The sequence below is a fragment of the Phocoena phocoena genome, chromosome 1 (genome assembly GCF_963924675.1).
Source record: "Phocoena phocoena chromosome 1, mPhoPho1.1, whole genome shotgun sequence".
Classification (NCBI taxonomy): Eukaryota; Metazoa; Chordata; class Mammalia; order Artiodactyla; family Phocoenidae; genus Phocoena; species Phocoena phocoena.
The window spans coordinates 132,356,238-132,372,640 of NC_089219.1; the positions used below are offsets into that span (position 1 = coordinate 132,356,238).

Sequence of the window (16,403 nt, forward strand, 5' to 3'; positions counted from 1 at the left end):
AATCAACAAAACCAAACCAACCAAAAAGGTTATTTTTTCCTTTTGAAGACTAAGAGTTATCACATATCAAATCACAAAAACTAGAAAGTATTGAAAATGGGAAAACAAATGGTATATGTTTATGTGTATGAACTGTTTAGTTTGCTGACAGTAACAAAGAGTTTACAGCAACCAAAACTGAAAGTGTTTGTTGAGAACACAGTTTAAATAGAATATTTCAGAATTCCTGTTTGTTTGTTCTAGAAACATTATTCCTTCCCAGTGAATATGTTATTAGTATAAATATCAATCTTGAATCAGAATAATATGAATCTTACCTTTGATTTATATCACTAATTTCTGGGGGGAAAAACACAACTATTATTACTTTAAAGAATATAACTTAGGAGTACCCACATTTCCGATCTGTTATACTAATTACAGTTTTAAAACTTGCAAAATGCTTCAAGTTAGTAAGCAAGCAACTCTACCATTCTATTAAAACCACAGATGGTTAGTAGTTCTATTTATTTTAGTCTTACAATGTTCTCTCAAACTGGCTTTAGAGAAGATGAATTGGAAAGAAATGGTTTTTCTACCTTTTTCTACTCAATAAGAAAACATCATGTAGTAATCAACTAACAAGACAATTAATAAACACCTTTACCGTTAGGTCAAAAAACTTGCTCTGCTAAATGGATACAAAAACAAGACCGTATATATGTTGTCTACAAGAGACCCACTTCAGACCTAGGGACACACCACACACAGACTGAAAGTGAGGGGATGGAAAAAGATATTCCATGCAAAAGGAAATCAAAAGAAAGCTGGAGGTATTCCCTGGTGGTGCAGTGGTTGAGAATCTGCCTGCTAATGCAGGGGACACGGGTTCGAGACCTGGTCTGGGAGGATGCCACATGCCGCAGGGCAACTAGGCCCATGAGCCACAACTACTGAGCCTGCGCGTCTGGAGCCTGTGCTCCACAACAAGAGAGGCCGCGATAGTGAGAGGCCTGTGCACCGTGATGAAGAGTGGCTCCCGCTTGCCACAACTAGAGAAAGCCCTCACACAGAAGCGAAGACCCAACACAGCAAAAATCAATTAATTAATAAACTTCTACCCCCAACATCTTCTAAAAGAAAAAAAAAGAAAGAAAGCTGGAGTAGCAATTCTCATATCAGACAAAATAGACTTTAAAATAAAGACTATTACAAGAGACAAGGAAGGACACTACATAATGATCAAGGGATCAATCCAAGAAGAAGATATAACAAATATAGATATATATGCACCCAACATAGGAGCACCTCAATACATAAGGCAACTGCTTACAGCTATAAAAGAGGAAATCGACAGTGACACAATAATAGTGGGGAAATTTAACACCTCACTTACACCAAATGACAGATCAAAAAAACAGAAAATTAATAAGGAAACACAAGCTTTAAATGACACAACAGACCTGATAGATTTAATTGATATTTATAGGACATTCCATCCAAAAACAGCAGATTACACTTTCTTCTCAAGTGCGCATGGAACAATCTCCAGGATAGATCATACCTTGGGTCACAATTCAAGCCTCAGTAAATCTAAGAAAATTGAAATCATACCAAGCATATTTTCTGATCACAACGCTATGAGATTAGAAATCAATTGCAGGGAAAAAAACGTAAAAAACACAAACACATGGAGGCTAAACAATACGTTATTAAATAACAAAGAGATCAATGAAGAAATCAAAGAGCAAATCAAAACACACCTAGAGACAAATGAAAATGAAAACATGACTATCCAAAACCTATGGGATGCAGCAAAAGCAGATCTAAGAGGGAAGTTTATAGCAATACAATCCTACCTCAAGAAACAAGAAAAATCTCAAATAAACAACCTAACCTTACACCTAAAGCAACTAAAGAAAGAACAAACAAAACCCAAAGTTAGCAGAAGGAAAGAAATCATAAAAATCAGAACAAAAATAAATGAAATAGAAACAAAGAATGCAATAACAAACATCAATAAAACTAAAAGTTGGTTCTTTGAGAAGATTAACAAAATTGATAAACCATTAGCCAGACTCATCCAGAAAAAGAGGGAGAGGACTCAAATCAATAAAATTAGAAATGAAAGAGGAGAAGTTACAACAGACACCGAAGAAATACAAAGCATCCTAAGAGACCACTACAAGCAACTCTATGCCAACAAAATGGACAACCTAGAAGAAATGGACAAATTCTTAGAAAGGCATAGCCTTCCAAGACTGAACGAGGAAAAAACAGAAAATATGAACAGACCAATCACAAGTAATGAAGTTGAAACTGTGATTAAAAACCTTCCAACAAACCAAAGTCCACGACCGCATGGTTTCACAGGTGAATTCTATCAAACATTTAGAGAAGAGCTAACACCCATCCTTCTCAAACTCTTCCAAAAAACTGCAGAGGAAGGAACACTCCCAAACTCATTATAGGAGGCCACCATCACCCTGACACCAAAACTAGACAAAGATACTACCAAAAAAGAAATTTACAGAACAATATCACTCATGAATATACATGCAAAATTCCTCAACAAATAACTAGCTAACAGAATCCAACAACACATTAAAAGGATCATACACCATGATCAAGTGGGATATATCCCAGAGATGCAAGGATTCTTCAATATATGCAAATCAATCAATGTGATACACCATACTAACAAACTGAAGAAGAAAAACCAAATGATCACCACAATAGATGCAGAAAAATCTTCTGACAAAATTCAACACCCATTTATGATAAAAACTCTCCAGAAAGTGGGCACAGACGGAACCTACCTCAACATAATAAAGGCCATATACGACAAACCCACAGCAAACATCATTCTTAATGGAGAAAAACTGAAAGCATTTCCTCTAAGATCAGGAAGAAGACAAGGATGTCCACTCTTACCACTATTATTCAACATAGTTTTGGAAGTTCAAGCCACAGCAATCAGAGAAGAAAAAGAAATAAAATGAATACAAATTGGAAAAGAAGTAAAACTGTCACTGTTTGCAGATGACATGATACTATACATAGAGAATCCTAAAGATGCCACCAATTAACTACTAGAGCTAATCAATGAATTCGGTAAAGTAGCAGGATACAAATTTAATGCACAGAAATCTCTTGCATTCCTATACACTCATGATGAAAAATCTTAAAGAGAAATTAAGGAAACACTCCCATTTACCACTGCAACAACAAAAAATAAAATACCTAGGAATAAACCTAGGCAGGGAGACAAAAGACCTGTATGCAGAAAACTATAAGACACTGATGAAAGAAATTAAAAACACAAAAAGATGAGGAGATATACCATGTTTTTGGATTGGAAGAATCAACATTGTGAAAACGACTATACTACCAAAAGCAATCTACAGATTCAATGCAATCCCTGTCAAATTACCAAAGGCATTTTTTACAGAACTAGAACAAATAATCTTAAAATTTGTATGCAGGCACAAAAGACCCTGAATAGCCAAAGCAGTCTTGCGGGAAAAAAAGAGAGCTGGAGGAATCAGACTCCCTGACTTCAGACTATACTACACGCTACAGTAACCAAGACAATATCGTTCTGGCACAAAAACAGAAATAAAGATCAATGGAACCGGATAGAAAGCATCGAGATAAACCCACAAACCTATGGTCAACTAATCTATGACAAAGGAGGCAAGGATATACAATGGTGAAAAAACAGTCTCTTCAATAAATGGTGCTAGGAAAACTGGACAGTCACATGTAAAATAATGAAATTAGAACACTCCCTAACACCATACACAGAAATAAACTCAAACTGGATAAGAGACCTAAATGTAAGAACAGACACTATAAAACTCTTAGAGGAAAACACAGGAAGAACACTCTTTGACATAAATCACAGCAAGATCTTTTTTGACCCACTTCCTAGAATGGAAATAAAAAGAAAAATAAACAAATGGGACCTAATGAAACTTAAAAGCATTTGCACAGCAAAGGAAACTACAAACAAGATGAAAAGACAACACTCAGAATGGGAGAAAATATTTGCAAATGAATCGACGGACAAAGGATTAATCCCCAAAATATATAAACAGCTCATGCAGCTCAGTATTAAAAAAACAAACAACACAATCCAAAAATGGGCAGAAGACCTAAATAGACATTTCTCCAAAGAAGACATGCAGATGGCCAAAAAGCACATGAAAAGCTGCTCAACATCACTAATTATTAGTGATATGCAAATCAAAACTACAATGAGATATCACCTCATACCAGTTAGAATGGGCATCATCAGAAAAATTACAAACAATAAATGCTGGAGAGGGCATGGAGAAAAGGGAACCCTCTTGCACAGTTGGTGGGAATGTAATTGATAGAGCCACTATGGAGAACAGTATGTAGGTTCCTTCAAAAACTAAAAATAGAACTACCATATGACCCAGCAATCCCACTACTGGGCATATACCCTGAGAAAACTATAATTCAAAAAGACACATGCACCCCATGTTCATTGCAGCACTATTTACAATAGCCAGGGCATGGAAGCAACCTAAATGCCCATTGACAGACGAATGGATAAAGAAAATGTGGTACATATATACAATGGAATATTACTAAGCCATAAAAAGGAACGAAATTGGGTCATTTGTAGAGACACGGATGGATCTAGAGACTGTCATACAGAGTGAAGTAAGTCAGAAAGAGAAAAAAAGATATCGTATATTAACGCATACATGTGGAACCTAGAAAAATGGTACAGATGAACTGGTTTTCACAGCAAAAATTGAGACACAGATGTAGAGAACAAACATATGAACACCAAGGGGGGAAAGTGGCGGTGGGAGGGTAGTGGTGTGGTGAATTGGGAGATTGGATTGACATATATATACTTAAATGTATAAAATGGATAACTAATAAGAAACTGCTATATAAAAAAATAAATAAAATAAAATTTAAAAATTAAAAAAAAAGAAGACATTCCCCATGACGATTTTAAGAAAAAAATGAAAAGGAAAGAAAAAAAGAAATGAAGGAAACAACAGCAAAGATCAATAACCCTAAAAGTTGGTTTTTGAGAAGATAAACAAAATTTATAAACCATTAGCCAGACTCATCAAGAAAAAAAGGGAGAAGATGCAAATCAACAGAATTAGAAATGAAAAACGAGAAGTAACAAATGACACTGCAGAAATACACATGATCATGAGAGCTTACTACAAGCACCTATATGCCAATAAAATGGACAACCTGGAAGAGATGGACAATATCTTAGAAAAGCACAACTTTCCAAGACTGAACCAGGAAGAAATAGAAAATATAAACAGACCAATCACAATCACTGAAATTGAGACTGTGATTAAAAATCTTCCAACAAACAAAAGCCCAGGCCCAGATGGCTTCACAGGAGAATTCTATCAAACATTTAGAGAAGAGCTAACACCTATCCTTCTCAAACTCTTTCAAAAGATATCAGAGGGAGGAACACTCCCAAACTCATTCTACGAGGCCACCATCACCCTGATACCAAAATCAGACAAAGATGTCAAAAAGAAAGAAAACTACAGGCCAATATCGCTGATGAACATAGACGCAAAAATCCTCAACAAAATACTAGCAAACAAAATCCAACAGCACATTAAAAGAATCATACACCATGATCAAGTGGGGTTTACCCCAGGAATGCAAGGATTTTTCAGTATATGCAAATCAATCAATGTGATAAACCATATTATCAGGTTGAAGGAGAAAAACCATATGATCATCTCAATAGATGTAGAAAAAGCTTTCCACAAATTTCAACACCCATTTATGATAAAAACCCTCCAGAAAGTAGGCATAGAGGGAACATACCTCAACATAATCAAGGCCATATATGACAAACCCACAGCCAATATCATTCTCAATGGTGAAAAATTGAAAGCATTTCCTCTAAGATGAAGAACAAGACAAGGTTGTCCACTCTCACCACTATTATTCAACATAGTTTTGGAGGTTTTAGTCAAAGCAATGAGAGAAAAAAAAGAAATAAAAGGAATACAAATCAGAAAAGGAGATGTAAACCTGTCACTGTTTGCAGATGACATGATACTATACATAGAGAATCCTAAAGATGCCACCAGAAAACTACTAGAGCTAATGAATGAATTTGGTAAAGTTGCAGGATACAAAATTAATGCACAGAAATCTCTTGCCTTCCTATACACTAATGATGAAAGATCCAAAAGAGAAATTAAGGAAACACTCCCATTTACCATTGCAACAAAAATACCTAGGAATAAACCTACCTAAGGAGACAAATGGCCTGTATGCAGAAAACTATAAGACATTGATGAAAGAAATTAAAGATGATACAAACAGATGGAGAGATATACCATGTTCTTTGATTGGAAGAGTCAACATTGTGAAAAGGACTATACTACCCAAAGCAATCTACAGATTCAGTGCAATCCCTATCAAACTACCACTGACATTTTTCACAGAACTAGAACAAAAAATTTCACAATTTGTATGGAAACACAAAAGACCCCGAATAGCCAAAGCAATCTTGAGAAAGAAAAACGGGCTGGAGGAATCAGGCTCCTGGACTTCAGACTATACTACAAAGCTACAGTAATCAAGACAGTATGGGGCTTCCCTGGTGGCGCAGTGGTTGAGAACCTGCCTGCCAATGCAGGGGACACGGGTTCGAGCCCTGGTCTGGGAAGATCCCACATGCCGTGGAGCAACTGGGCCCGTGAGCCACAACTACTGAGCCTGTGCATCTAGAGCCTGTGCTCCGCAACAAGAGAGGCTGCGATAGTGAGAGGCCCACGCACCGCAATGAAGAGTGGCTCCCGCTTGCCGCAACTAGAGAAAGCCCTCGTACAGAAACGAAGACCCAACAAAGCAAAAATAAATAAATAAATAATAAAATAAAGGCATTCCTTAAAAAAAAAAAGACAGTATGGTACTGGCACAAAACCTGGAATATAGATCAACAGAATAGGATAGAAAGCCCAGAGATAAACCCACACACATATGGTCACCGTATCTTTGATAAAGGAGGGAAGAATATACAATGGAGAAGACACAGACTCTTCAATAAGTGGTGCTGGGAAAACTGGACAGCTACATGTAAAAGAATGAAATTAGAACACTCCCTAACACCATACACAAAAATAAAGTCAAAATGGATTAAAGACCTAAATGTAAGGCTAGACACTATAATCTCTTAGAGGAAAACACAGGCAGAACACTCTATGACATAAATCACAGCAAGATCCTTTTTGACCCACCTCCTAGAGAAATGAAAATAAAAACAAAAATAAACAAATGGGACAAAAATGTTACATGGGACCTAATGAAACTTAAAAGCTTTTGCACAGCAAAGGAATAACTAAACAAGACGAAAAGACAACTTTCAGAATGGGAGAAAATAGATGCAAATGAAGCAACTGACGAACGACTAATCTCCAAAATTTAGAAGCGGCTCCTGCAGCTCAATATCATAAAAACAAACAACCCAATCCAAAGATGGGCAGAAGACCTAAACAGACATTTCTCCAAAGAAGATATACAGATTGCCAACAAACACATGAAAGGACGCTCAACATCACTAATCATTAGAGAAATGCAAATCAAAACTCTGATGAGGTAGCACCTCACACCAGTCAGAATGGCCATCATCAAAAAATCCACAAACAATAAAGGCTGGAGAGCGTGTGGAGAAAAGGGAACCCTCTTGCACTGTTGGTGGGAATGTAAATTGATACAGCCACTATGGAGAACAGTATGGAGGTTCCTTAAAAAACTACAAATAGAACTACCATACGACCCAGCAATCCCACTACTGGGCATATACCCTGAGAAAACCATAATTCAAAAAGAGTCATGTACCACAGTGTTCATTGCAGCTCTGTTTACAATAGCCAGGACATGGAAGCAACCTAAATGTCCATCGACAGATGAATGGATAAAGAAGATGTGGCACATAGATACAATGGAATATTACTCAGCCATAAGAAGAAACAAAACTGAGTTATTTGTCATGAGGTGGATGGACCTAGAGTGCGTCATACAGAGTGAGGTAAGTCAGAAAGAGAAAAACAGTACCATATGCTAACACATATATATGGAATCTTAAAAAGAAAAAAAAAAAGATAGTTATGAAGAACCTAGGGGCAGGAGAGGAATGAAGATGCAGACGTAGAGAATGGACTTGAGGACATGGACGGGGAGGGGGAAGGGTAAGCCCGGATGAAGTGAGAGAGTGGCATGGACTTATATACACTACCAAATGTAAAATAGCTAGTGGGAAGCAGCCTCACAGCACAGGGAGATCAGCTCAGTGCTCTGTGACCACCTAGAGGGGTGGGATAGGGAGGGTGGGAGGGAGATGCAAGAGGGAGGGGATATGGGAATATATGTATACATATAGCTGATTCACTCTGTTATAAAGCAGAAACCAACACACCATTGTAAAATAATTATACTCCAATAAAGATGTTAAAAAAGAAATAAAAACTCGTAACCAAAAAAAAAAATTGATGGCCATTGGTGGGTATGTTTATAATATTAAAAGCTCAAAAAGCTACTCTAATTAAATCACTGATAAAAAATTAATAATAATAACTAAGTAATTATTGAGCATCATTTTCGAAGAGCTTTACAGACAGCATCTTCCTTTCATAATCGTCATAAGAGACCCAAAAGGCTATCTCTATTTTAAAGATAAGGAACTTGGGGAGAGAAGTTTTGCCCAAAGTAACATTTCTAGTCAGAGACTAAACAGGGATTTAAATAAGGGAAGAGTAGGTCCCAATGGAAAAGAGCAGCATGTAGAGGGGGGAAAAAAATCTATCTGCTAATGAAAAGAGAATTCTACCCACATACACATGTTCATCCATACCCTCCTGGAATTTAATTATGAAATTATGCCAGTATGCAAGTGAAATAAATAGTAAGTTGGAATAAGGAAAAGATGTTATGACAAATTAAGATTTAAATTTACCTTTTTTACAAGGTAATATTGTGTTCATGATATGGTGCTAGATTATCTTTTTTTTTACTCAAGATTATCAATAAAAAAAGGAATCAAGAATCAAGGAGATTTAACAATGCTAAAGTTAAATTACAGGTGTTTACTGCTTTAGTAAACATTCAAGGTAGGAATTCAGATATAGAAGACAAAGGAATTATGAGTAAAAGTGACCATATAATTTATCTTCCAACCCATAACACTTGTGAGAATGAAAGAAAGCCCTATCAGTAATCATGATGGTAAGACAAATTGAAGGAATTATTAGGTTTCCTTTAATTAAAAAAAAAAAGGTTTCCTGTGTCTAAACAATACAGCTTCATTGTTTAAACATCATTATGACCTAAGTTTGTAAACAAATAAGCATTATTCATGCATGCAAAGACTCAGAGGAACAAAAATAATCAACAAACCCATCTCTATGTATTAGACATGGGAGACAGAACACTGAAATTAAGGCACAGCAATTAATGAGTAAAAATGGCATACCACATAGTTCTAATTTAGAGTATAATAATGAAAATAAAGTTTAAACCTACAAAGAAAGTTATTCATTTTAAAACGTTCTTTTATCTTAGTCATGAAAACCAACAACAAAAGAAGACAAATCTTTCATTTCTTACCTGCACAGCCGAAAGCCAGATGGTATCTAGAAGAGGGGCTGAATTTAACACAGCACACGTTAGCCTTTGCCTCAATGCTTGCCACCGAGTTGTCTAGGTTGGTAGACCATAGCTTCACTAAGAGTAAGGAACAATAAAAATGAAAATAAACAATACATAGGCCAGTGCTTCTGTAACTGAGAAAGTCTGCTTATTGCTACAGCTGTCTTTTCACGCTAATCTAAGCATTTTGGTTTACTAGGATCAAAAATGTTTAACCTGAATGAATGAATAATAGAACAGTATATTTAAACCAACAGAACTTAGTTTCAAAGTCAGAAAATATTATATAATCAATACATCTCATAACTAAGGCATAAAAGACAGGTTAAAACAAAGCAATCTGAAATACATGTGTATTTGCCTTAGTATTCTTTAAACAGTGTGTGTGTGTGTATGAGTAAGGCAACTACATGGTTTATCGTCCAACCTATTACACTTTTGAGAACCTCACATACACACATACACACACATTTTCACCTGTACGATATATATCAGATTGTATATATGATATATACACAAATATCTTTTAAAGTACCTGGGAGCAGTTCTTATTTCATCTTTCAATTAAGAATTCCATGATTTAAAAATTTTACATGGGAACTTAGTTGTATGATTTAGTACGTCTAAAGTAACAGATGACAGAATTGCTTAGCTGAACTTTAAAATTTAGCTTTAATATTTGATATTTAGTCCATTCCAATGGTATATATTGAGATTTGTAAGGATTAGGGAGTGAAAAGCTGACTGATCAGAGCAGGTCAGATCTGAAAGCAGAAGTATAAAAGTGAGATGTTATCTTGTGAGTTACCAGAGCAACCATATCATTTTTAAACAAAAATGTCTTAGTAGACACTAGAATACAAATAGACTTTCAAGATACAAGTTACGATCCTGGTTGCACATTAGGATTAATAACAAACAATAACAACGACAAAAGCCTTCCTAACCCATCATTCTATGGGTCCCAATGTCTCATCAGGACAGTGCCCAGATGGGGTCCAGGTATTGGTGGTTTTTTAAAAGGCTCTCCGGGGGCTTCCCTGGTAGCGCAATGGTTAAGAATCCACCTGCCAGTGCAGGGGACACGGGTTCAAGCCCTGGTCCAGGAAGATCTCACATGCCTCAGAGCAACTAAGCCTGTGTGCCACAGCTACTGAGCCTGAGCTCCAGAGCCCGCAAGCCACAACTACTGAGCCCATGTGCCACAACTACTGAAGCCCACGCACCTAAAGCCTGTGCTCCACAACAAGAGAAGCCGACGCAATGAGAAGCCTGCATACTGCAATGAAGGCCCAACGCAGCCAAAAATAAATAAATTAATTAAAAAAAAAAAAGCTTTCTGAGTGATTCTAATGTGTAAAGCAGAGTTGAAAACCAAAATATAGAGTTGGAGGCATAATAAAATTTTAGAATCTTTTTAGGATTATTAATACAGTGATCTTTAAATAGGAGTGAAAAACATAAAAATGGTTCCAACAACTACCACTTCTATGAATGTTATTTCATAAGAATAGAGACTTCCTCTGTGTGAACAGGATCATTTATCTTCTATGAACAGAATTTCACAAGAATAGAAAATTTCTTTAAATATGTGAAACCTCTGAATAAAAATTAATCATTAAAAAAAGTTATTTAAAACCTGATGAATTGGGCTTCCCTGGTGGCGCAGTGGTTGAGAGTCCGCCTGCCGACGCAGGGGACACGGGTTTGTGCCCCGGTCCGGCAGGATCCCACATGCTGTGGAGCGGCTGGGCCCATGAGCCATGGCCGCTGAGCCTGCGCGTCCGGGGCCTGTGCTCCGCAACGGGAGAGGCCCGCATGCCGCAAAAAAAAAAAAAAAACCAAAGAAAATACCTGATGAATCTATTAGCCTTCCCAGAGAAACATAAGATACTCATTACTAAAATAAAAAAATAACAGTTTTAAATAGAAATGTTTGATTTGTTTCATGTTATTTTCCAATAGGAATCGTGCTATTTCAGTCAACATACAATTGTTCAGGCAATTAAGATACACAATTCTGAGATGAGATGGCTAGCTGTAATTAAAAGTCTGCATGTAAAAAAAAAAAAAAAAGTCTGCATGTCAAATAGTACTTATAGATTAGAATATCAAGTGGTAGGACTGTACTCTAACAGCGTGGCAAGCCAAAGTTAATCCACAACAAATATTTATGGAGCACCTACTAATCCCATAACCTCACTACTAATCACTAAGAACCTTTACAAACAAGGGTTATATATCAGTGTTTCATGACTATTAAATATGAGTAGTCATAAAAATGAACCAGAACTAACAGAACAACAGCTAACTTAGAAGTGAGGTCTTCTTTTTTATTTCAAAGTAATTTTCTCAATGGAGTAATCATTTACATTTTAAAAATAAGACATAATGGTAACCACCATGGTTATAATTTTCAACACATAAGATATTAGAATCTAATATAACTGTCTGAACTGTAAGGATACCTAAGGTTTAAAATACTATAAAAATACACTGAATATATAAAGCATAGAAAAGAAAAATGCACAAGGAATATAATACTGTTATTAAGGTATTAGTTATTAAATAGAACAGGTACTGTGGATTAAATTGTTCTCCACAAAAAGATACGTTGAAGTCCTAACACTAGGTACCTATGAGTGTCAACTTATTTTGAAATAGGGTCTTTACAGATGTAATCAAGTTAAGATGAGGTCATACTGGAATAGGATGGGCCCTAAATCCAATGACTGATACCTTTATAAGGCGAGGGAGACTTGGCTACAGAGGCAAAGAGTGAAGAAGGCGATGTGTAGAGAGAGGCAGAAATTGGATGCAGCTACAATTAAAAGAATGCCAAGGGCTGCTACGTAACCACCAGAAGCTAGGAAGGCAGCAAGGACGGATTCTTCCCTAGAGTCTTCAGAGGGAGAATGGCCCTGCCAATACCTTACTCCGGGCTTCTAAGCCTGTAGTACTGTGAGAGAATAAATTTCTATTGTAGGAGCCAGGCATGTAGTGGTACGCTGTTATGGCAGTCCTAGGGAACTAATATAACAGATATGATGAAATAACATTAAAATCAATTTAATATCCTAAGATAACATCATAGGTCAAAAGGTAAAATAGTATAATTTTTTGGAGAAAGAAATCAATAAAAGTACCGGAAGAAAATGTCTAAGACTGGGAATTCCCTGGCGACCCAGTGGTTAGGACTCGGTGCTCTCACCTCCTGGGTTTGATCCCTGTTAAGAGGAACTAAGATCTGCAAGCTGCGTGGTGTGGCAAAAAAAAAAAAAAAAAAATGTCTAAGACAAATATAAATGAGATGTTCTTCACAATAAGGAACTATGGTTCCTTTCTCCGTAAAAGTCTGATAGTAAGAATTTCTTTTAACTACAAAATTACAGTCTCAACATTTATTGTGAAAATTCCTTTTGGCAAGAAAAAACAAAGGCGAATTTAAAAGAAAATATCCTCAAGGTGAAGAGCTAAAGCAATTAAATCAAACAAAACACAGTGCCCTTATTTATATAGTCTCCTGTGACACTCAGAAAAAAATCAAAATAGTGACTCCTAGGAAAATCATGTCAAAATGTAGGAGACTAAAAAAAAAAAAAAAACCTTGTTCTGAGTACTATCTAGCTGCCTTTAGGAAATGAATTTTTTACTTATAACTAGGTGTTTTATTACAAGTTTGATTAATGTTAATAGGTAAAGAAAAGATTTTTGTTTTTTTGTTTTTCTGGTTTTTTTGAGTATCACCTAAATCTTAAGTCCCATTAAAAAGTCCTGAATTTAAAAAAATCCAACTACCCTAGAGGATTGGTGAGGTTTATCATCTACAAATCTTTAAAGTCTGGGTTAAACACTCCCTAAGTTCTTTTGTTCAAAATTATTTTTTCCAAAAACAGAACACAATACATATCTATAATAATGTCAGTACCAATTTCAATGTGCAGGATTTATGTTTCTGAGCTTTTCAGACTGGGTCCACTGTATATCTATTTGCACAAAGCTTCCTAAGAAAGAATTCATTGTAAAAGATAAAGGAAACAGGCCCAGGAGTTTGACACAATAAGAAAGCCTGTCTTTAGTGAGAATGTGCAAGTATGAGTATGATTCATATCTGGTACTACTGAACCCACTTCTGAACTACTGTCTAGATCCTACAGAAAACAGAATGAATTAAAAGGGAGAATGCCGCTTCACCCAAAATTATCATAAACATCTATACTATTTCATAAGCCTAAAAAAGTGTAAAAGATTAAACACAAAGATGTGTACTTTGACAATGCTAATTATCAAACATAAGTTTTTCTTTTAAACTTCATCAAAGAGAAAACAGGCCTTGTCGCATTAGTTAGCTAGTGTTGCACAGCAAATTGCCCCAAAACTTAGCAACTTAAAACAACAAAATTTACTATGTCACATAGTTTCTGAGAATCAGGAATCTCCAAGCAGCTTGGCTGGGTGCTTTTGGCTCCCCGTGTCAAGGCTCAGAGGTCACAGTAAAGCTGAGCTGAAGAATTCGTTTCAAAGTTCACTCAACACAGCTCTTGGCGTGAGGATTCGGTTCCCCACCATTTGGGCTTATGATACAGCTAGCTTCTCCCAAACCAAGTGAATGGAAAGAGAATGATGAAGACAGATAAAACTAATTTCAGAAGGGACATACCTTCATTTCTACAGTATTCTGCTATCATGCAGACTGGAGCAATGGGGAAGCAGGGGAACTAAACAAGTGTGGGAATAATAGAAACCAAAGATCACTGGGGTCCATCTGGGATGCTGGCCAACACAAGCCTTTTAATTTCTTTTGGATCCAGGAGATATTATACTTAGTAGAGTTATAACTTATGGGAATGTAACTGTTATCATAATGCTGTTTATTTATTATGTTGCAGTTCATTTTTTAGTCCTCTGATGATAAGAAGTGGAAGCATTTCATTCAGTATGAGTTAAGTAAAATTAATTTTTGAATTTACCAAGATTTCAAATTCAGCACTTTACATTAACATATACAACTATGAAAATTTGGAATAAAGCAGGCTAAATTTAGGGTGTCCTAAAGCCTAAATTCTTCAAACTCATATGTGGAGGGGAAAAAACCTTTAAAGAATGTGCTGGGCTTCCCTGGTGGCGTAGTGGTTGAGAGTCCGCCTGCCGATGCAGGGGACGGGTTCGTGCCCCGGTCTGGGAGGATCCCACATGCCGCGGAGCGGCTGGGCCCGTGAGCCATGGCCGCTGAGCCTGCGCGTCCGGGGCCTGTGCTCCGCAACGGGAGAGGCCACAACAGTGAGAGGCCCGCGTACCGCAAAAAACAAACAAAAAAAGAATGTGCTTATTCTATTTCAAAAACAAGATTATTTATTGGAAATGACTCTCAGGTTATGTATTTTAAAAGGAAAATACATTTTCCCAAAAGAACTTATAAAATGGCACATGAAACTCTTTTCTGATTACCTTGCTAGGTACTGACAGTTCTTTAACGTGCAAATATGTGCACATATAATTGGAAGTAAACTGTTTTTATTTTTTTTTTTAACTTTTTGTCTTATAACTGGCTTAGAGAAGTTAGATCAACATGGTTGATCTGTCGGGGAAAAAAGTTCAGTCATCATTTATGAGGAATTAAACTATTGTTAAAATATACAGATCAGAAAAATATCATTTGTAAGGACTGAGTATTTAATTATGCAATGAAAAAATAACTTCCATTGTTAATAATGGTTAAAAATTGATCAAACAACAAGTATAAAAAATGTTAAATATTTTTGTGTAAAATACATTAAAAGTAATTTAAAAAATATTCTTACTATAAAATTATTATAAAGGCTATATTTTATAAGTAAAATCACCAAACAGTCAAGGAGTGATAAATATATTTAAGAAACAGTAAATACAGGCATTCCTGTATAGAGGGTTTTGTTCCAGGCCACCACAATAAAGCAAGTACTGTAATTAAGGGAGTCACAAAATGTTTGTTTTCCCAGTACATGTAAAATCCATGTTTATATTATACTGCAGTCTATTAAATGTGCAGTAGCGTTATATCTAAAAAAAAAAATTTACACACCTTAATTAAAAAATATTTTATTGCTAAAAAATGGCAACCATCATCTGAGTCTTTTTACTGGTAGACTGTTTTGCCTCTAAGTTGATGGCTGCTGACTGATCAGAATGGTGGTTGCTGAAGGCTTGGGGTGGCTGCAGCAACTTCTTAAAATAAGACGGCAGTGAAGTCTGCCCCATCTATTAACTCTTCCTTTCATGAACAATTTCTCTGTTTTCAATTGGCTTTGCCCAGATTCATCAGAGGAATCACTATCTATGGCACATATAGCCTTACAAAATGTATTTCTTAAATAATAAGATTTGAAAGTTGAAATTACTCCTTGATCTATAGGCTGTAGAATGGATGTTGTATTAGCAGGCATGAAAAAAACATTAATCTCATTGTCTCTCTCCATCAGAGGTCTTGGATGACCAGGAGCATTGTCAATGAGCAGTACTATTTTGAAAGCAATCTTTTTTTCTGAGCAGGAGGTCTCAACAGTGGGCTTAAAATATTCAGCAAACCATGTTGTAATCAGATGTGCTGTCATGCAGGCTTTGTTGTTCCATTTAAGGAGCACAGGCAGAGTGGATTTAGCATAATTCTTAAGGGCCCTACAATTTTCAAAATGGCAGATGAGCACTGGCTTCAATTTCAAGTTACCAGCTGCTTTAGCCCCAACAAGAGTCGGCCTGTC

The 16,403-nt window shown here is 36.2% G+C and overlaps 1 protein-coding gene and 1 non-coding gene across 2 annotated transcripts in view; both read right to left on the reverse strand.

Moving 5' to 3' along the window:
* COP1 (COP1 E3 ubiquitin ligase) overlaps nt 1–16,403 on the reverse strand; it is a 276,923-nt gene that overhangs the window by 88,403 nt on the left and 172,117 nt on the right. Inside the window, exon 15 of the mRNA XM_065880802.1 lies at nt 9,625–9,741. Coding sequence (XP_065736874.1) covers nt 9,625–9,741 — 117 coding nt within the window. The remainder of the gene's footprint in view (nt 1–9,624; nt 9,742–16,403) is intronic.
* Nucleotides 15,200–15,282, reverse strand: LOC136141046 (small nucleolar SNORD12/SNORD106). The gene has a single exon (XR_010657700.1). It is a non-coding gene; the product is annotated as a small nucleolar SNORD12/SNORD106 (small nucleolar RNA).